This window comes from Acinonyx jubatus, chromosome A2 (genome assembly GCF_027475565.1).
Source record: "Acinonyx jubatus isolate Ajub_Pintada_27869175 chromosome A2, VMU_Ajub_asm_v1.0, whole genome shotgun sequence".
NCBI lineage: Eukaryota > Metazoa > Chordata > Mammalia > Carnivora > Felidae > Acinonyx > Acinonyx jubatus.
The window spans coordinates 43,113,062-43,136,147 of record NC_069383.1 but is presented as its reverse complement, the minus strand read 5'-3'; the positions used below and the strand labels follow the sequence as shown (position 1 = coordinate 43,136,147).

At 42.7% G+C, this 23,086-nt stretch overlaps 1 protein-coding gene and 1 long non-coding RNA gene across 4 annotated transcripts in view; one reads left to right on the top strand and one right to left on the bottom strand.

The window, feature by feature from the left end:
• NPSR1 (neuropeptide S receptor 1) overlaps positions 1-2,582 on the top strand; it is a 76,593-nt gene extending 74,011 nt beyond the window's left edge. For all 3 annotated transcript variants that reach the window (XM_053218242.1, XM_053218241.1, XM_053218240.1), the window contains one exon: positions 637-2,582. In XM_053218242.1, coding sequence (XP_053074217.1) covers positions 637-727 — 91 coding nt within the window. In that variant the 3' untranslated portion in view covers positions 728-2,582. The remainder of the gene's footprint in view (positions 1-636) is intronic.
• The window catches only part of LOC128314748 (uncharacterized), a 31,014-nt gene extending 12,866 nt beyond the window's left edge, over positions 1-18,148 (bottom strand). Inside the window, exons 1-2 of the long non-coding RNA XR_008296726.1 lie at positions 17,694-18,148; positions 16,088-16,201 (exon numbers count right to left, since the gene is read on the bottom strand). This is a non-coding gene — a long non-coding RNA (uncharacterized LOC128314748). The remainder of the gene's footprint in view (positions 1-16,087; positions 16,202-17,693) is intronic.
• Positions 18,149-23,086: the final 4,938 nt, after the last annotated feature.

Genomic DNA, 23,086 nt, shown 5'->3' with positions numbered 1-23,086 from the left:
CTCTACACTAATTTCTCTACACTCAATATAATGCTGTGGTGATAGCAGGATCCAAAGCCTTATTATCATTTTACAGATAAACAAATGAAGGCCCATGACCTTAAGTAACACTATTGAGGTTATCTGAAAAATTAGTAGCAAAGCTGAAATTAGATCCCTCCCACAACTACTCAGCCATCTTGCTGTTTTTCAGCTGTTTTAATGCATGGGCTACAGAGAATAGGTAGAGATATCCATAGGAGATAAAATAATAAAGTGGTTTAAGGCTTGGGTTTGATGTCAGTGGCCACAGTTCAAATCCTGCCATTGCTGATTCATGGCTACGGATAATAGATGTGGATAAGCTCAATAACCTTGAGCAAGTTATTTAACTTCCATAAAACTCAGTATCTTCGCCTATAAAATGGGACTAGAAGCAGTGCCTACCTTTCAACCAGTGATGTCTCTGTACACTGGGCTCTGGTGCTGACCAGTGGGAAGACTGGGAGTGGGAAGGAAAGAGGGATATTACATGCAAAGTGCTTAGTCCAGTGTTTAGTCGTCAATACATCCTCCATAACTATTATGGTTTAACTTCCTTACTTCTCTTTTCATCAGGTCAAATTATTTTCCCTCTCTGATTTATTCTTTCTCTAGGCAGCAAACATCACGGGATTCCAGAATGACATTCCGGGAGAGAACCGTGAGGCACGAGATGCAGGTTCTATCCAAGCCAGAATTTATCTAGACTCTGGGACAGTAGTATGGCTAGTCTGAGCCCCATCAGCAGTGCTGGGTCTGTCTCCACCTTGGGCACGTGCATGGAACTTCTCCATTCTGCTCCTTTGCACAAAGCAAACATCCCAATGAGTGTGTATCTCTTACATCAGCAAGTATTGGCTAATGTGAAGTCACCAACTGTTCATGTCAGCCAGGAAAGATGCTCCCTCCTCCCCATGACTCCCAGCCCTCCTTCCCACTGGTCAGCACCAGAACCCAATGAACAGAGACATCTCTGGCCCAGGATCAAGCTTAGGCAAGCAGAGGGGACTAAAGAAGCATACTCATGCTACGAGAGTCTTCTAATTACAACTTCGGATGTAAATAAAAGACTTGTTAAAGCTTAGATTGTCCCCCCATCTTTGGATTGGCTGTTTAGTAGTTGTAGCCCAGAAGATATCTGTCCTCAAAATGCCAACAAATTCATTTCCAGGCATGGGTACTTTGTGTCTCCTCTGCAGATAGCCTTGGTTTGTAGTTGGGTGTGTTGGCAGGAATCAACCTCACAGTACTGTTGTATGAACAAATGATTTGTCAAAAGAACCCAATGCTGGCCTTCCAGAGGAAAGTTATAATCGAAGTGTGCTTTCACTGATGGGGAAAAAAAAACAACACTAAAAAATCATGGGCCCCAGATTTCCAGTCTCTGAGAGTTGGGACCTAGGTCTCACATATCTGAGGCTCTCTGAAGGCCCCTCCCTTTGCATTCAACATTTGGGCCACTCTGGGCTCTGTTCCTCATGTCGCAGGGACACTTCTTTCCCTTCCATGAACCCTCTCTCGTTAGCTGGGAGCTGAATTCCTGTGGCTTTTCTAGGCGTGGTCCCAGAAGCTCTATCATTTTTGCATATCATAGCCATTGTCTATCTAACACCTCGGCCAGAAAGTGCTGGTGGGGTTTATTTTGACAAGTCTGGAGTTTGGTATTTATAAGCATAATCCAAGTGAAATATGACTAAATGTTTTCTAGTCAATTTTTGCCATCAGATTTTTTCGTAAGTGGAAATGGCATAATTTAATTTGATTATATATACACCCCACCCACGGCTGTGGAATGTGCGTGAACTCCTTATTTTTAGCCTCACATACATTCTTGACATTAAAATCTCCTTGGCAAAATCCTCCTTCCCAGAATTATTCTGAGCTTAAGTCTTTTTTTTTTCTTGGCCTACTGCTAGTGGAGTCATTAAAATGTGCAGTATATTTTAATAGCACTCCATTCCTCATTATGGTGTCAGCCCAGCAACTGCATGTTTAAGGTCACAGTGGCATTTTTCCCGCAAACTCTCTTATCAATTCTGTCTGACCTTAGGGAAAGTATCTCCTTGGGCAGAAATCAAACTCTTCAGTCACTATCTCTCTGAGAATAATTCTCTGAATTGAGTAGCCTGAATAATCTAGTTTATGTCTACACAATGGTTTTGAAGACTGCCTCCCCTTCTGTCCAATCAGCTAAATGTGAGCAACCCTGAACACTTTGAGCGGCTGAGAAGTACTTTTCAACATTTCATTCTCAATCAAGATGTGCCACAAAAGAAAAGACCCACAGAATTGTTGCTAAAATCGCTGCCTGCATGGAAGCCAATTAACAGAGCAAAATCTGGCAGGTGTCCAGGATGGCAAAATAGGAGGCCTGGGTTCTCCTGACAGATGCTTTCAATCTCTGTCGAGTCCTGGTCTGCAAAAGATATTAGATGTCTACCTCATCTGTCAGTGGAGTCTGACAGTGAAGGAGAGAGTAGAGTGAGGGGCTGTGTGCTCTTTAGAAACTGGGAATGTGATTTTGTAGTTGTTGTAATGCGGTGTATCTCATTCCCTGAGAAGACTGGACATCAGTAAGATAATGATACATGTTGCTGCAGGATAAGCTGCCTTTATTTATTTTTTTAATGTTTTATTTTATTTCTGAGAGAGAGAGAGAGAGAGAGAGAGAGAGAGAGAGAGAGGAGAGAGAGAAAGAGCATGAGCAGGGGCTGGGCAGAGAGAGGGAGAGAGAGAATCCCAAGCAGGCTCTGAGCTGTCAGCACAGAGCCGATGCAGGGCTCAAACCCATGAAACATGAGATCATGCCCTGAGTCAAAGTCAGAAGCTTAACTGACTGAGCCACCCAAGTGCCCCTGGAAGATGAAAATGAAATGAAACTTGCTTTATATTGCTTTATATTGATTGGTGTGGATTCTGGAATCCTCATCTCCATGTTATCTGCTAGGTTCAGGGAAATACAATTTAAACATGAGAACATTGGTAATTTACTAGTCTTATGACCTCAGACAAATCATTTAATGTCTTTGGGTATCAACTGCCTCAATCTGCAAGATGGGAACAGAATAAGGCTGGAGCAGAGGATCTTATACGTTCTCTATAGATACAGTTCTGAGACTGAAATGGTTTAAATTGTACCCAGAGAGTCAGACTTTTTGCAATCCTTTACCCATGGGCCTGGTGACTTGGTGACTCAGCACTGAGTCATTTGCCCTTTAGAAGGTGTAACTTCACTATCTATCACTATGATATCAGAGAAACATCATTTCCTAATTGAGAAATACAGTTTGAGCTCCTGGAGGAAAAGACAGCTTTGGTGATGTGATGTCACTGTCGGTAGCTTTGGATGCCCAAATGGGGCCAGAGAAGTCAACAAGGTGCTTTATAAAATAAAGATGCTCACTTCTTACACTGAGAGGAGGTCTGTGGTTACATTATCACATAGCTCCAGGCCCAGGTGAAAATCTAGGATAAGAAGAGTAGGTGTGCTCAATGTATTTAGCCATGCTATAGAAATAAGTGTCTCCACTTTACTGAACTAAATTAAACATGAATGGTAAAAACTTCTCTGCTTTCAGGGTTTGTGTGAAGCATAATTTAATTGAAGTTTAATCTCGCCAAGCAACATCTCTCACCATTTTTCCTCCAGAAAGTAAGTGGCAACACCTTTTTAATGGCTTTAACTTGAAATTAATCATGAGAAAAAAAGCATCCCTTTTAAAGCAAACAAACGCGCAGCATAAACTGTCTTCCTCACTTCAACAACTTTATACACACATATGCAGAAATGACTTTGCTTTTTTCCTTCTGCATGCACGGTGTGGAAAGGGGCCACAAGGAAACAGGAGAACAAAGACAGTCTCAGCAGGAGATAGAGTTATTCTGTACTTCTAGAATCATCTTAGGTGAGATACAGACCTGGTGGCAACTGCAGTTCTTTTGTCATCCTCTGAATATACCTCATTTTATATGCAGATCTGCTTGTGTTCCCTACAGCTTTTCAATTGCATTTGATTAAAAAGAGATAGCCCTGTTTGGCACCAACCTCCTTGCTTTTGGAATCGTGAGGAACCCATGCCTCATTGCTCTGCAATTGCATTTTTAAAATGCATTATCCACAACAGTGGATTAACTGGGCTGGTCCAGTTAACATTTAGAAGTGTAATTCTGTGCTTATAGAATGTTAAAGTGGATGGAGGCTTGGCTGTCTAGTCTCATGGTTTTCAAACTGCTCAGGGTTCCTTTAAGAGGTTCACAGGAGGTGTGACTCGGTATTACCATTTGTACTCACAACAATAACATATGTCCAGAGAGAACTAAATGTAGTTAAATTGGTTAAAGGTCCTTGAATTTCCTGGAATGAGAGAGAGTAGAATGTACAGTGCATTAGACATCGATACACCCAGAATGCATGCTGTGATTTCAAGAATGCATGTTGTAAAATAATAGAAATGAAGAGGTATAAAACTTCTAAGCCAAAAAAGAAGAAAAACTGAATGACAAAATCTCTTAAGCAGTCTGAAAGAAGGCAAGAAAAGAGAGAAACAGGAACATGAAGAGCTGGGACAAATAGAAAGCACATAGGAGGATGGTGAGGATTTTTTATGCAAATATATCAGTAATTGTAATAAAGGTAAGCAGATAAAATGCTCCAATTAATAATCCAAGACTGTCAGGCTGGATTTCTTTTTAAAAAGAAAACAAAACAACATGCAGAAAGTTTGAAAGTAAAAGAATGGACCAAGGCATTCCAGGCACCCGGTACCAAGAGAAAGCTGGTGAGACTATGTTAACAAAGACTAAATAAACTTTAAGGCATAAAGCATTTATAGAGTTAAACAGGGACACTTCAAATGATAAATGTTTTAATTCAACAGGGTGGTATTTTAATTCCAAATTTCTGTGCATCTAACAACATGGCTTCAAATATATATTTTGCAAAGCTGTCAAAATACAAAATAAATAGGCCAATATATAGCCTCATGGGGGATTTTATCACGCTTAATTCCAGTTATTGAAGCAGAAATTAGAAATGATCTGGATAATTTGAACAACGTCAGTAACACATGAAGAACGTTACCCTAACACCCCAGAATAAACAGTCTTCTAAAGCACATGTGAAGCAGTTATAAAAGTTGACCCCGTGCCAGTCCATAAAACAAGCTTCAAAACCTTTGGAAGACTGAGCTCATACAGTCAAAGAGTTTCTCTGATCACGATGCAATTATGCTAGAACAATAAGTAGAAAATTGCCATATGTTTGGAAATTAGGAAACATATTCCTCAATAACTTATGGTCAAAGAAGAAAGTATATGGAAATTAGAAAACAATTGTACTAAGTGATAATGAAATTATATATCAAATGTGTGGGATACAGATAAAATAATGCTTAAAGAAAAGAGGAAAAATCTAAAGTCAATGAACAAATTAATTATCTGTCTTATGCAATTAGAAAAAATCACCAAAATAGCCCCCCCCACAAAATCTAAGGAAATAATAGAGTAGGAGTAAAATTAAGGAAATAGAAAATAAATGTAATTTAAAAGATTCAACAAAGATAAATTTCTGCTCATTGAAAAAATAATAAAATAAACTCAGGTAAGATTAGTCAAGGGGGAAAAAAGAGAACTCATAAATAAGCAATATCATTTTTTTTAAAGGATATCACTGTAGGTCCTGGAGCCAATAAAGAGATGATGACAGCATATTATGATTAAACTCATGCCAAAAAATTTGAAAATATGCATGAATGGGACAATTTACCATAATGGACATAAGAAGAAACAGATAATCTGAGTAGTATCATAACTACTAAATAAATAATATGCTTTCATTGGTGAGTTCTACCACCATTTAAGTACAAAGCAACTCCCAATTTTACAGACTCTCCAGAAGACTAGAAAAGGGGTGAGTTTTAAAATTATTTTTGAGACTAAAAATACTTAATTCCAAAATCCTACAAAGATTACAAAAAGGAAAATTACAAGCCACCTTTTGTCATGAAAATAAATACAAAAACTTGAAATAAGATATTAATAAACCAAATCCAGAAAAAATATAAAAAGAGTAACACTTGTGACCAAATTGCATTCATTCCAGGAATGCAAAGTTGGCTTAACATTAGAAAATCACTCAATAACTCACTACATTAATAGATTAAATGATTTATAATAAAGGTAGAGAAGATATTTGATAAAATTATTTGACATCCAGGCACAATAAAAAAATCTCACAGACTTGAGATAAAAAGAAATTCCTAACTAACTCTAAATGTTACATACCAAAAAATCTAATGATGAAACTTTAAAGGTGTTCCCTTTAAATTAAAGAATGAGTTAACATGGCTAAAATTAACAACACAGGAAACAACAGATGTTCACGGGGATGCAGAGAAAGGAGAACCCTCTTACACTGTTGGTGAGAATGAAAACTGGTGCAATCACTCTGGAGAACAGTATGGAGGTTCCTCAGAAAGTTAAAAATAGACTGACCCTATGACCCAGCGATTTAACTACTAGGTATTTACTCAAAAGTATATAAAAATACTGATTCAAAAGGGCACATGCACCCCAATGTTTATAGCAGCATTATCAACAATAGCCAAATTATGGAGCGAGCCCAAATGTCCATTGACTCATGATGGATAAAGATGTAGTGTGTGTGTGTGTGTGTGTGTGTGTATGTGTGTACAAATGTGTGTATATATATATATATATATATATATATACACACACACATATGTACACACATACACACACACAATGGAATATTACTCAGCTGTAAAAAATAATGAAATCTTGCCATTTGCAACAACATGGATGGAGCTAGACTATATTAGGCTAAGCTAAATAAGTCAGAGAAAGACAAATACCATATGATTCCATTCATGTGGAATTTAGGAAACAAAATCGATGAACATAGGGGAAGGAGAAAAAAAAGAGAGGGAAACAAACCCCAAGAGACTTTTAACTATAGAGAACAAAGTGAGGGCTGATGGAGGGGAGGTGGGTGGGAAACGGGCTACATGGGTGATGGGTATTAAGGAGGGCACTTTTTGTGTTGAGCACTGGGTGTTATATGTAAGTGATGAATCACTAAATTCTACTCCTGAAAGAATGAGTTAACAACGCTAGCATCATCATTTCTACATTTCAACATTGTACTGAGATCCTAGCCAATGCTACGAAGCAAGCGAAATAAGATAAAAGGTATAAGGATTGATAATGAGTAATAAAAACCAATATTATTGCTATAAATATATAGTGGAAGATTCAAAATAATATGTGGATAAATTATTAAAATTAATCATAAGTTTTAGTAAGGTAGCAGGATACAAAATCAATACACAAAAATCTGTATCATTTCCACATAATAGCAACAAATAGAAAATTAAACTTTTAAATTATTATCTATTATAGCCTTAAAAGATGAGGTTTCCAGGAACAAATTTATAAAATGTATATGTCTCTATGGAGAAATCATAATATTATTGAGAGATATAATATGTAGAAATAAAATGTAGAAATAAATATATAATGATTACTGTTTGGAAGACTGAACATCATAAAATTATTCTTCTCCATTGATGTATAATATGAATACAATGGCAATCAAAGTTTCAACAGTAATTTTGTAAAACTTGACAAGATAACTCTAAAAATTTATATAGAAATGCTTAGTCAAGACACTAAGCAGAAAAAAAATGGAAAAATTTGATGAACCAGGTACCAAACCTTATCATAAAGCCATAATAATAATAAAAAAAAAACGTTGTGGTATTGTCTTCAGAGTAGACAAATTAGCAAATGGAACAGAGAAAGAATCGAGAAGATGCTCACATTTGGAAAACTTGATTTATTTCAGAATAGCATTGCAGAGGGATGGAGAAAGGATACTCTTTCAGATACATCATACTAGCACAGCTGGGCGTTAACATGGGAAAAAATTAAAATGAAAACCTAGTGAATTATATGCAAAATTGGTTCGAGGTGGATTATGGATCTAACTGTAAAGACAAAACAACCTTAAGGAAATAATGTAGGACAATGGCTTTAATATCTCTGAATAGGGAAGTAGCTCTTAAACAAAAAACAAAAACTATAGTTTGTCAAGGAAAATAGCGATAAATTTGATTAAATTTAGAAAGTCGGTTCACCAAAAGCCATCATAGAAAGGGTCAAGAGAGCCTTAGAATGGGAGATGATGTTTGTAACACATAAAACTGAGCAAGATCTAGTATTTAGAATATATAAAAGCTCATGCAAATCAGTAAGAAAAGACAATAGAAGAGAGACAAATGGGCAATACTTGACTTCAGGAAAGAGGTGATCCAAGTGGCTGGTAAACATGTGTAATTCAATACCATCAAAAGACAGGAGAAAGTGAATTAAACCACAATGAGAAAATAATATGCATCCGCTGGACTGGCAAAAATTGAAAACGTTGACAGATATCGAGCCCTGGTGAGGTCATGGAGCATCAGAAATTGTCATTCTGTTTTGGTGGGTGAATAATTACTACAACTATTCTGGAAAATTATGTGCCTTTAACTAGTAAAATTAAGGATGCATATACCCCATGACCTTGAGATTCCATTCCTGAGTGCACATACCACAGAACAGTGTAATTATGTGCACCATGATACAAATGAAAGGATTGATTTCATTGATTGTAAGAACCTCAATTGGAAACAAAACAAATGTCCACCAATGGTAGAAGAAACAGATTATGCTGGATCTCATACAATGGGATACTTTATAGCAACAAAAATGAAAAAAAAAAACACAGCTGCTTACCACAATATGAAAAAATATTTTAAAAAATAACATAAAAGATAAAGAAGATAGATACCAAAAGATACTATGTATAATTTGATTCGTGTAAAATTCAAAACTAGTCCAAATTAAACTGCCCTGTTTGGGGAAGCACACATAGGTGATACAAATTCTAAGGCAAAGCAAGAAAATTACTTTTTATAAAAGCCAAGGCCAGGGCACCTTTGTAGGGGAGGGAGGAGGAACTCTCTTTGAGAGGGGGCATGCAGAAGAGGGATGGACAGGCTATATTTCTTGCTCTGGGTGGCAGTTACATGCTCTAATTACTCATTAACCTGTATATTTACGTCCTGTGCACTTTTATGAATGTGCATTATATTTCACAGTACACAGAATTTCTAAAACCGTATTTCAAAAAGGCTTTTGGAACAATTATTCTGGACACAGTGTGGAGAGAGGAGCCAGACTGGCAACAGGGAGGTGATCAGTTGTGTCTCAGTTCCATATAAGAAACAGCAGAGATGGCTGAAAGATCCTTCTGGGTTCCTTCTCTGCATTCAGAGCCAACATGTATCATTAGCATCAAGTAATAGGGATATTGGATGCCAACGTTTTTCAAAATCTGCAGAAACATCTTGGCTCCTTCCCAGAGCCTTGGGAGTCAGTTCAGCAGAAATCAATATTCATCTTCTGTTCTCTTCTTGTCTGTCTGGGGGTCTGGAGTACTTAAGTTCTTCCCATATCCTTCCATATCCTTTCCCAAAGTCTCCCTCTCCTCCTTGTCCCCATCCTTCCTGCCCTTCTTCATCCCGCAGGGCAGAGCAGATACACAATACACCAGCTAAGATGTTACCCAGAGCTCAGCTGAATGTAGCATTCCTTGAGAGATTTACATGTAAACTGGGGACACTGAAGATGGTGATGTCCTAACCCCAAAGAACTAATCACCAAAGGTAGGCGGCTTGAGGCCTGCAGTAGGTAGATGGGAGAAATACTTGGGGCCAAAATCTTGTAACTCACACATCCCCATAACTACCTGACTGGCTTTAAGGAGGCTGATCAAATGGTCCCAAACCTACCTCACAGAAGTTAAAAAATAAAAAATAAACAAGTACAGATTGCTAGATCTCCAGCCCCAGAGATTTTGCCTCACTGGGTTCTGGGCAGTGAGGAGATCTGTATGAATACCGAGCAACTCAGGTGGTTATGGTGTAGCAAGTCTGTGCAGCCCTTCAATGGGCCAGGATTTAGAAGCCTAAATTTCTCATGGCCGAAGTGTGCAGGCTCCCTTTGCTTCCCTCCATCCAGTTGCTCTGGGACCCACCTGAGGACAAACGTGTTCTCCTAAGAGTCCAACTTTCTCAGCTTGCAACTCTCTGTATATCTGTTAGATAAACCCAAGACAGCTCAATTTCTTCTTCTTTCTACTCTGGGTTAAATGCATTTTTCCCCAAGAAGACAGACTTAATCTAAAATAGTTCTGCATCCATGTAGATACCCAAAAGAGAATCAAGTGGATAAGTATGGCCGTGTATTTATATGATGCCTGGACACAAGGAAGGATGCTTCCAAAGAGGAGTCTGGGGAGATCTAACAGCATGTGGGTGTGATATCACATCAAAGCCCTCTAGAGCAGGCTTTCTTACACTTTTTTTTTCCTCGGGACCCCTTTATGCTTGTTTATGTGGATTATACTCATTGATACTTACTGCATTAAAAATTAAAAGTGAGAAAATGTTCAATATTTATGGATTCATTTACAAGTAACAATAATAAGCTCATTACATATTAACCTAAATATCTTTTATATGGAAAGCAACTATATCTCCCCCCAAAATAATTAGTGAGAAGGGTGACATTGTTTTAACTTTTGCAAATCTCTTTAAGTTTGGCTTAACAGAAGACAGCTGGATTTTCATATCTTCTGCATTCAATCTGTTGCAATATGTTGTTTTGATGGAAATATATAAAGAAAATCAGGCTTCATACAAATATGTAGTTAGGGGGAAAAAGAGTATTTTAATCTGCTTCTGCACTCAATCTGTTGTGCTATTACATGCCATGTAACCTCTGGAAAATTCTGCCATACCCATAAGAGAATGAAAATGAAGAGGGCAAATAGCATCCTGGTGCTGCTGTGAAAATAGTTTTGACCTCACACATCACCCCCTGAAAAGTTCTCAAGGACATGGCCTTCCAGCCTCCAGGTTCTCGACCACCCTTTGAGGACTGCTGCCTGAAAGAAAAACAGTGTTGATTTGCTTGCCAAGAGCATTGCTATTACCACTGTCTTGGGTGCAAGTCAGATGCAGGGTGGGGGTGAGGGGGGTAGGGTAAGGGACCGTGTGCATCTGTTTGCAAAGCTGGTTAAAGCATAATCACAGGCAGTTCTGATTCAGGCTCCCAGACAACACCTCAGGAGATGATTCAGCCTATCTCTGCTGGGGCTGGGCTCCTAGTCCTACCCATATGAGCCCCTAGTGCATGTCCAGGACTGGGGACAAGTGACTGCTTAGACTGAGGAACACAATGGCCGATATTCCCCTCAAAAGCTAGGGATTCTGAATGTCAGCAACAAATAGCACTCCTTGTTGGCTCAAAGGTGCTTGCTGAGTGAGGCTGACCCAGAACTGTAGCTGCCCAGTCCAGCAACTCTGGTCCCCTTCACTGTTCTGTGTTTATACCAGCTTTTACCACCTTCCAATATACTATGCAATGTACTTATTGGTTACAGTTATTGTTTATTAGCTGCAGATCCCATGAGATAAGGATCTTTTCTGTTTCATTCACTGTTGTATCCCCAGGACCAGAATGGTGCCTGAAATAGAGCAGGTGCCGATACATATTAGTCTTATGAATGAAGTGGTAAGATTTACACATGGAAGAGCAGAGGAGAACCTCAGCTTCCTACAAGCAGGCTGCACCCAGGAGAAGGGGAAAGCTGAGCCGAGCATGCCCAGTTTCTTCTTCCCAGATTTGTGACACAGATTAGGCCATTCCTTTTTCCTTGAGTGATTGAAGGGCAAACAAATAAAAGTTGGGACTGTGACATCTCCACGTGAAAGGAAACGTCAGGAATAGAGAAGCATCCACTGTGACTTTCCTCAACTGTTTGTTCTCAATCCGTCTGTGCTTAGTTATTAAGCTGTGGTCAGCCAGAGGGTGGCAATACTCAGAGAAGGAGATTGGACATTCCTTCAAGACCTGTCTGCTCCTCCTTTGTCAGGCACGCCCCTGGTGCCATCCACTGCATGTAGGCCCTTTATCTCCATACTGCTTTTCAGCTCCAAGCCCACCCTTCAGGTCCACCTTCCATTTGGGGCTGGGACTCTGCAAACCACATTTCCCAGACTCCCTTGGCAGTTGGCTCTGTTAGGTAGGGTGTGACAAAGGGACATGGGCAGGAAACTGGAGGGGAGAACACAACTGGGGAGAATGGGGGGCTTCCTTTCTATCTGAAGCACCAGCCTCACCATCTCCTCAGAGTTATTAGCAATATCCAGGCTGTGCCTCTCCTGAGTTGCATGGAGCCTGGACCCTAGCATCTGTGCTGGGGGCCCAACCTCCTAGGATGACTTCTCCTCTTTCCTTTTGTTTCCACAGTCTCGGGGATGGTAGCAGCTTCCTGTCGTTATTCATATCTCTGCTACTCTTCCTTTTTGCTCTTTCTACCCTCCCACACCTGTGCACCCAATTCCCTGCATTGAGTCCCCTCTATCTGAAATGCCTGTGGTGGCTCCTCTTGCCTGACTGCATGGCCCCAACTGGTACAGCTCCTTTGTAGATCCTTCTGGGACCACTGGTGAACAAGTTAGAACTGATCCCCAGAGGGCTCTCATGTGGGTCAGAAAATCTTCATTAATTAAATTTACTACACTGCTGGAAATTCATTCCGCATTCCATTTCTCTTTTCTAGTTATGTCTTTCCACATGTTCTCCATACATCCAAGTTCACCCAAAACAGTCCAGGTTCATGTCCGTTGTTGCAACTGAACTCTCAATAGAGCCTCCTTTCTCTCTCAAAACTATCCTAGTGTGGGTGATAAATTACATGGTCACTCTAAATACAGACCATTATATGTTCTGCAATAAAATCAAATGATGTTAAGATACTCCAGCAATAAAATACCAATTACAACATGCTCCAAATTTGAATATCAACCCCTTCTCATCATGAATTTTCTAGGAAGGAATTAAAGTTCAATGATTAAGTTAAAGTCCAAAGATATTAAAGTCCAAAGGATTTAAAGTCCAAAATCATATTCTCTTCCCTGTGTGATTTAAGGTTCAAAGAAAATTAAAATCTAAATCTCCTCCCAATTTGTTATTCAACTCCTACGTTCTATTTCTCAGTGTTCCAAGGCCATGCACCAAATGTTGGAGTTGAGAGGCCCAAAAATAGCCTCTCTCTTCCCCATGAGAGCTTTGAGCAGATTATAAAACAAAACAAAGGATGACAGAAGGTAGAATAAAACACCCTTATTACAAATAAATATGGCTTGTACCTACAGGCAAGGGAACCTGCTAATAATGAATTCTAGAATGAGACTTCATACAGCTCCTGCTCATCGCTATCTGCAGGCCTTCTCTGAGGCACGTGGCACTATACATTTCTCAGCCTCTCTTAGAGGTAACTCTGCTCCTGAGTTTTGCCCAGTGGAAAAGTCACGCACACCCTCCTGGCATGATCCATAAACACTTGCTGTGAATTTTCCTTCTCATGTTTCCCTTCCCACCCCCATCTGCAGGGGACTCTGCAGGGGACTCTGCAGGGCTTAGAAAAGGGAGCAGCTACTAAATTTCCAAAAGTTGTTTCCTGCAGCACTTAGGTTACCCCCTCTCTGATCTACCCATTCAGTTCCGGGAAGTGCTGACCCAGGATGGGTTTTCCTACAGCATGGAGTTAGCTTGCTTCAGTGAGACAGAGAAGCAGAAAAAACTTTCTGCACCCTGTGGACAGCCCAAGCCCAAGAGAAGGAGAGTGGGGCTGAGCTGAGTGTGCTCAGTACAGTTTTCTCAGGTTCAAACCAATCAGATTAAGACCACCTGGCAGGAGGGGGCCTCTTTCCAGAAGCTAAGATCATTATACCTTCTTGTGGAAGGAAATATCTGCCCATCAAAAATGTGTTTTCTTTTTGTACACCTCTTGTTTTCATCACTGACATCTTTTCTTTGCTCCCCATCCAGATTCTATTGTCTCTTTCCTAAGACACACACTCCCACCCCAGCCTCCTTAACAGGTGTGAAAAAGAGGGCAATTGTCTTTGCTTCTCTTCAGTGATTGGCCCATGGAAGCCCAGCCAAATTGTCCTCTGGGCAAAGCTGGAGTAAAATTAAAGGGAAAACAATGCTTCTTGACCACCCACCTCCCTACCTGCTCTAGATTCCAGAATCCACAAAGGGTCATGTTCAGCAGACATAACAGGAGATTCTTGGCACATTTTTAAAAAGAATGGTAGCATTTACTTACAAATCACCAGGCTGTTTCTGAGGGAAATTTGTGCTCTCAGCCACCCCCAGAGTCCACCTTCCTGGGAACCACCTTTCTTATGCCTTTACTTGAAATGGAAACAGAAAAGCCCAGATCCTCACCATAGCAAGAATATATGCTGGGATTGGCCCACTTTAGTGTACTTGCCATGCCCACAGTCCCTTCTGAGGGACACTGTCCTGCACAGCACTTAATGCTTAGGCCAAGATTTGGCTTAGTACCATGTGACCTAACACCTCCTAGCCAAAGCAGATTAGACAAGGAAGACCTCCAATCCATGGGGGCTCACCTACAGACTGATCCACCAACTATGGCCAAGAGACTGAGCCATTTGGTGGGAATTGAAACCCAAAGTTCACGGTATAAGATTCAAACAAGGGAGGTCACAATGGACCATCTCAAACCCATAAAACAATAGGACCCAGCAGTAAGCAGAGGAAATGGACTGGTAGAGAAAGGACAATGATATAGTTGTGCAGAGAAATGCAAACAGAGACAGGAGAGGGGAGAGAGAGAGGGGGAAATGGAGAGAGAGAGAGAAAGGGAGAGAGAGAACACAGTTTGGAGGAACCCATCCACAGAGATATCTTGGATCCTGACAGTTGTTCAATTCCTTCCATGTCTATCCTTATAATAACTTCCCTTTTCCTTGACCTGACTTGAGCGCATCACTGTGTCTTATCTGACTAGAAGAATTCATTTCCATAATTGTGTTATCAAACTGTGATGAGTGATTCCCTGGAAAACTATGCTCATATGAGCTTCTTCCTCTTCCTACCTACCTGTCAGATGCCTTGAGCTATAAACTTTGGGAAGAGGCTGTGAATAAATAATAGAGAGTTTGGCAAGATTGGTACTTTGTGAAGAAAGGAGAATAAGACAGGTGAATTTTTATGGCATTCTTTAGGTTTCTACAAGGTTTGGGGATTAGGGTAAAAGAAAAGTCACCCACAGAAAATCCATGCCACACTGAAGACTTCTCCAGGTCACATGAAGAAATAAGGAAGGTTTCTTCAAGGACATCATCGGGCTGGTAAAAAATTGACTTTCCCTTACTTCTAATAAAGAGAGAACTAAATCATGTCCTCACTGTCATCTTTCAACCCAAGACAGATACTGATCCTTTCCTGCTGTGGGATGTTGAGGCCTGGATGAAACCCTTCCAAGCTAAAGTAAAGAGGCTTTGTGTACAAAAGCCCACAGACATGAGCTTCGGTAACGTGGGACCCAGAACCTGGATCCATTATCAAGACCAACAAGTGTCCCCAAGAAAGAGGGCAGTTGTCCTGACAGAGCTGCAAGGGCCAAGAGGCTTAGTGGCCAGTTTCCAAAGCAGGGTGAATGGGAGGAGGGAAGGGTGAAAGAGTTTAGCTCCAACCCATGCCCCGGAGGGAATAACAGAGTGGCAAGTGGGAAGATTGGCGGATGTGGATCCCCACATGAGACAGGAGATCCTGGCACTTGACAACTCACAGTGCATCTTCTGTCCTCATCTTCAGGAATCACTTGGGGCTATTTGGGGCTACTAGGCCAGATCTGCACGTTCATCCAAAGAATGTAGGTCTATGGGGCGCCTGGGTGGCTCAGTCAGTTAAGCGGCCGACTTCAGCTCAGGTCATGATCTCGCGGTCCATGAGTTCGAGCCCCGCGTTGGGTGCTCAGAGCCTGGAGCCTGTTTCAGATTCTGTGTCTCCCTCTCTCTGACCCTCCCCCGTTCATGCTCTGTTTCTCTCTGTCTCAAAAATAAATAAACGTTAAAAAAATTTTTTCAAAGAATGTAGGTCTGTGGACAATACTCACTTGCCAGTACTATTTCAGGTCCTACTGGACAAACACATCCAAGTCCCTGTGACCACACCTGTTATAGCTATAGACGAGTGGCATCTTTCTTCCTGGGGATTTCCCATATGTTACCTAAAGAGCAATAATGATGATTGATTTTGATCTGGAAATAAGAAAAGGGTCACTGGGGACATTAATAGAACTTCTTTCAGAAGCAATATCTTTTAAGAAATTCTAGGGGCACCTGGGTGGCTCAGTTGGTTAAGTGTCTGATCCGACTTTGGCTCAGGTCATGACCTCGTGGCCAGTGGGTTCTAACCCCACGTCAGGCTCTGTGCTGACATCTCAGAGCCTGGGGCCTGCATCAGATTCTGTCTCCATCTCTCTCTCTGCCCCTTCCCCCCTTTCCCTCTCTCTCTCTCTCTCTCTCAAATATAAATAAAACATTAAAAAAATAAAAAAAATAAAAAAATAAATTCTAAAACAAATGGCTCCCCCTGCTCAATGTTCTCCTTACGGCATAGTGTTCCCAGCCTGGGTTCCAGGATAAATCCAAAATAGTCTTACATCCAATAAGAGAGTTCATTTATGAAAAGGAGACACTCTGAGATCTGTGGAATAAACTAATGAGGCATGTCTACCCCAAATGCAGAAAGTTCAGCCAGTTTTACTAAAAAATTTCCAATCTTTAAAATGTATAACTTAGGAAGCTATAACATATTGAATTATCTTAATCCTCACCAAAACAAAGAAGTTAGTGAGGAAATTGAATGCAATGAAGCTAAGACTGACAATTCAACTAGCCAAACAGCCAAATAATCTGGTGTACATACTAGAATGTTATTAAATAAACCCCTGGTTATTTTCCTTTATTAAAGAGCAAGGAGTCAGCAGGAGAAAGATTTCAGAAGCCTAGGGGGTAAGCAGGAGTGAAAGTGAGAGGGAGTCTGGAACCCCTTAGCATCCTCTACTAGAGAGCAGCTACCCCTGCAGCACCCAGGACAGCACCCCACACTACTCCCTGGCCTATCCATCTCTGTCTCTCTCCTCCCTCAGCCTGACCTAAGTAGCTCTGACCCTGATGGGGAGAAACCAGACTGGAAATTGCAGTCTCCCTGACCACTGAGAGTTGAGGGAGTAACACCAAAAGTCAAGGAAAGGAAACGAGGTCTGAACATACAGCCAGCCATACTTGGCACCCAGCATACACCCTCGCAGGGCCGGCCACTGGGCACAGCAGCAGCTCACTTGTGCAGCAGAGGGGTTGGCAGAGGGGGAGCCTGCTCTTGGAGTAAGAGAGAGAAAGCATTTGCACTAATGCAGAGCTGCGTGTGCAAGCTGGGTGTGCAAACGTGGCCCAGTAAGGCACGTCTTGTTCTTCAGAGGAGAGAGGCATCGTGGAGTATTGTAGTCACTCGTGTCTGTCCCCTGAGCCAGCCTCCATGGACTCCAGTTTAAACTCATCAGGGTTGCTTGTCCCCCTCTGTCAACATATGGCACAGAGGTGCCTCCGGCGCTAAAATCACCAAGGCCTAGATGCAAGGGGCCAGAACAAGGAGGGCCCTGTGTGCAATACCACGTCTGCTCAAAGGCAGCAGTGGCTCCGGGTGGGGTTGAGACAAACCTCCTCTGAGGAACTGGGAAGACAGCGCACGAACAATTCGAACAATTCACTCTAGCTGGCATTTATGGCAGGGTTCCGTGACAACGAGTCCCCATGATGAGCATGGAAGAAGACTGTCTGTCTTGCCACCCCGCAAGACGGGGCTGAACACAAGGCAGGAGCAGACAGATCTGTGGCTGGGTGATGCCCTCTGGCAACTGCAGGGGAGAAAGTGGCCTTCGTTACCAGGTGAAGGCAAAAATCAGGCAAACGGACTGGACAATACAACAATTCAAGTAAAACAATTAAATAATTCAAGGGGAGAAAATACAGGCCCAGTCATTCACAATGCTTGAAAGTCATTCTTCTAAAATGTAAATTTGGTGACATCAGATCCTGTTTAAAATCACTGCCTTTTCTCCATTCCAGCACACCCTGCCTCGACTCAGACCATAATTAACTAGTTCTTGGATAATTGCAGTAGCCTAATGGACAACAGCCTTACCCTGCCCCCTCCTCACAGGCTGCCTTTGGGGAAACGCTGTGAACCTTTCTTAGGGAGTGGAACTGGCAGGGTGTGGTGCATTCGTTGGCAGGCAACAGAAAGCAACATCTTTCTGAACCTGAGCTCCTGGTTTGTTCCAAGTGCTGTGCTGGGTGCTTTCTTAGGCTTCGTTTCATTTAATTTCATTGTCGCATCCTCCAGTGAGGCAAATGTCAGTATCTGCATTTTACAGACAAGGAAAGTAAGACTCAGAAAATGTACACAAAATGGCAAAGCCACCTAGCCATCAGTGGGGTATGGATTTTGAGCCTGGGCTTCCCGACATCCTGTCTCAGGAGTGTGGGCCAGCAATAGCACTCCCCTGCCCTCCCCACGCTCCACCTGCTTCTGGCTCCTCAAAGCCAAAAAGTGCAACACTAATTGATCATGCCCCCAACATGTCTTCTCCGATCTGCTGTGTCCTATGAGCTAACCAACCCTCACCATCACCTTCTGTCCTGCCTGTGCACCCTCTTTCATCCCTCTCCCCCACCAGCCCTCCAGGACCCTGGAGTTTACTACGGCTCCATACGCCTTTTCCTGGGAAGAGATGAATAGACCCGTGTTCCTGTCCCACAGTATTTCTGAGGAAGGAGGTGGGGCCCGGGCAGGGGCTGTGTGAACAATGGCTGTTATGATAGGACTTTCAGGACGGGGTGCAGCGTGGCTCCCTCACAATGCCTTGCATTTTGCCTCTTAATCATCCCCTGGCCTATCTGGCTGGTTCCGGCCATTGAAATCTGGTAACACCCAGTGATAAAGAGCCATTGTGCTTCTTTCCTGAACAGAACTGGACTGTCATTCCCAATGCATTTAGGAGCTTTGCCGAGTCACTCAGAATTTGCAGTGCCACTCACTATCCCCACTGGTCCTTACTCTCCCCTAACAAAGCAGCCAGGTGTTGCCCAGAGCGTGAGTGCCACAGCCCGAGGCCTCCAGGCAGCGCTGGGGCTCGATGCCCTTTGGAGAACGGCTTGTGTGCTTCCCTTAAAGTTGGGATCTCCGGGCCAGTCCAGGATGAAGAACAGACCGGTATTAGAGCTGCAGGGCCAGCTCTCAGTGGCTTGTTTGCACTTGTAGCCTGTGGTCTCACTCCTTGAATTAGACCCTCGAGTGTAGGGCAGCAATGCTTCCTGAATGATGTTATTACCCCTTCAAACAGGGCTTCTCACACTTGAATGTGTATAGCAATCACCTGGGACCCTTTGAAAATACCGGTTTGGATTTGGCCTGAGATTTTGCACGTGGGTCCAGGACCACGTTTTTCTCAGTCAGGCTGAGAGGTTTGCTTGGGCCCCCAGTGGCGAGGTGAGAGCTGACTGTGTGAGGCTCTGAGGGAGCCACTCGGCTGGCGCTGGTCAGGACACCAGCTGTCCTCCCAGCAGACACCCAGACGGAACAGCATGGGTCCAGCCCCAGGGAAAGAGTTGAAGAAAGAGGATGAAAGAAACCATCAGAGAGGCTCACAGGAGAAAACATTTTAAAAAGACCCCCATAGTGGTATTAGTTAGAAGGTGAAAAACAGCGGTCAGGGGTGACCTATACGTGGTATGAGGAGTTCCCAAAATGAGTTCACACATAGAAGACCCAGGCCTTATCCATTTCAAGCCATCTTTCTTCCTTCCCATCTTTCTCCTTTCTATGTCAACTCCAGGAGGCCGACTCTGCCCCTCCCTCAAGGAGAGAGCCGGGGAGGAACTGGTCAGCCGCCTTCCTGGGCTCCTCTGCTCTCATCACGTGCCGCAGGTGGCCCTGTGCCCGGTGCCACTTCTGACTGCTTATGACAGCTCACGGTCACTGGTGGCTCTGAAAATGGGTCACAGCAGGCCGGGCTGTGTCAGAATCACCAGGGAGGCTTATAAAAATGCAGGGTTCTAAACCTAGAAATTCTGACGCAGTAACATACGGGAAAGAGCCCAGGAATCCACAAACACATGTAAGCTCCCGAGGCAATGATGAAGCAGCACCAAACCTGTAGTAAAGTACCGATTTCCGCTACACAATACTACTATCCAACCATTAAAAAGGATGTTAACAAAAGGCACTTAAATACCAATATCATAAACAGTGTAAATATAGATACATCTATACTTTGTAGTATATAATAGCGTAACTCCAATTTTGTAAATACACACACGTCTTAGATACACAGATACTAGGTGGCAGGGTGAGAGGATCATAGGATTTTCCTTTTTATTCCTTTCTCAATTTTCTAGACTTTCTACAATAAATACTTATTTGTTTTGTAATGAATGTGTGTTTTTGTGAAGGCCGGGGAGCAGATTATGACATGTTTGATGTGGGTTCCCCAGAAATGTAATGCCTCCCAGAGAGGTGTGCTGTTCCTTCCTTTCTTCCGGAGACAGTTCACCAATGTCTGCTTCAATGTACTTTTTTTGTTCTGACTGGTGAACTTCCTGGCTGGCTTTTGTAAAGGAACGCTCATTTCACTGCGGTAAATAAATAAATAAACTTTTTTTTTGGTTTAGAATGTTTGCTTTTTTTTCTTTGTTTTGTTTATTTATTGAGGGGGGTGGGGAGAGAGAGAGAGAGAGAGAGAGCATGAGCAGGGAGAGGAAGAGAAAGAGGGAGAGAGAGAGAAAATCCCAAGCAGGCTCCATGCTCTGAGCCCAATGTGGAGCTCAATTTCATGACCTGAGCTGAAATCAGGAGTCAGACCCTTAACCGACTGAGCCACCCAGGCACCCCTCACCTTTTCTTTTCCTTTTTTTTTTCTTTCTTTTCTCATTTTGTTTGTTTGTTTGTTTGTTTGTTTTTTATGTTAACAGGAGTTAAGGAGGAGATCAGGTACCTGGGCATATATTCAGGACAGGACTCCAGTCAGCAGGAAATGGCAGGCCTAAGCACGAAAACTGAGACTAAAATCAACATGGTAGTGAAGAGGGGTGACTGTGGCTGTGGGGAGGCTCCTAGGCTCCCAGGCTCCCCCCAACATACTGAATCCAGAGCCCAGCCATGCCAGGTCTGGGTCTGCTATTGTTCATACTGGAACAGGAAGTGGGGAGGATCTGATTTGTGTCCAGTTTCACTACTTACTGGCTGTATTTAACATTGGGTACCCCAAATAAATGTTTTTCATCTCCATTTCCTTGCCTGCAAAAGGGGAATAGCAAAACCCACCTCCAAGTCCTAGTGATAACTTAAAAGAAGTCTAGTATGGTATCTGGCACAACAGAGGGCCCTCAGGAAACACCACTTCCATGCCTTCAAGATGGGCTCAAGTCAGGGGTGGGCATGAAATTGCAGGTGGTGGGCACCAGGGGTTCCCTGGGAGAGCCTGGAAGCAGAAGGGCCCAACAAAGCCCAGTGGAAGGGGAGGGGTTGCCATGGTCTTGCTTCTGCACAACCATCCAGGACAGGCTCATGCAGCACAAAGAGCTCACTGAGCGGCTTGGGCGTCCTAGAGGCCCTTCCTTCATCAGGCTTCTCTGAGCCAGGGAAGTTCTGGGTTTCTTTGGGTGGCTATGATTCTGGTTTTCTATATCACTGTGAGTTCCCCCCATATGACAAAATATCAATAGCACAGAAAAGAAGGATGAACCTTTTGATTTTCATTTTCTTGAAGATACAGAGGATAATCCCATCCATACTATCACTTTCAGCATTAACCAAGATCTCGTTTTGTGGAATGCAAAATGGAGCAATCCAAGTCTATATCCTAAGTCAGAATAATCCTTCATTGACAAATATGGTGGACTACTGGCATCAATCTGCATGACAATAATTATGGATGTGTTAATGGCATATCTACCCAGAAGATGGGGATGACCTTGGGTTCCCTTGTCCCTACATGTGTGACAGCACAGTCTAGAGACAACAGGCAGGTGGGGTCAGGGAGACCATGGAGCAACACACCTGTGCTCCGCTTCTGGTCTCACAAGCTGGGCAACAGCTTGTGCCTCAGTTTCCCCATTTCTACAATGAAGCTAAATAGCACCTTCTTTGAAAGGCTGCCATGTCTCTGGCACAGAGCACAATGTAGATACTCAACAAAATCTTTTCCTGCCTGACTCCTTTACTGGAAATTCCTGCAGATTTGATTCCAGTTAAGTCTCCAGGGCATTAAATAATATCTCTCCCACTGATTTCTGAGGGGCACAGACACTCTTCACTGCATAAGCATGAAGTTCATGAACCTTTCCCTGGCCAAGCCCGAACCTTGTGAGGGTCCTCTAGCCTGGGTTCCTAGCATCTGAGCCCACAGCTCAGGCAGCCTCTGCCACTGGGTGTCCTCTCAGAAGATGGGAAGGGGGCTCTTTAGATATCCTTTCTCTAACTTGGGCACCCACCCCCACACAGAGCATTTGGTCCTGGGGGCTGTTTCTGTGTTAAAATGTACTCAGGATTTGTTTTAATCAGGTTTAGTAAGACATGCAAACACAGATATGACAATCATGAAGGAAGAAGTTTATACTCACAGATCCCAAGAAATAGGAAACACACCATACCATGCAGGACACATGGAAACAATACTGTCAGTCAGGAGGCAAAAGAGGTGAGAAAGGAGAGCATGGCTCAGAGCATTTATTGGGGTATTCCTGGGAAAGAAGGGGCGAGACAGGGTAGGTGCACTGAATAGCTTGGGATTTGATAGTTTGAATAATCTTGGTGGGCTCTGCGCTATAGGGGTGGTTGCTAGTTGTCCCATGAACCTGACCCTGTGGTGCTCTGGGGCAAGGGGAATACTGGTTTGGTGTGGGAGAGGTTGATGAAAGTGATGGTTGGGGATGTGGGCTCCAGATTGGTTGGTTTGTGTATCAGAAATGCACTCTCAGGGGAGATGCTTGCTATCTGGAGGAATTTGCCAGCCCAGGGAGAGACAGTCTTTCCAGAATAAGGCCCTAAATGC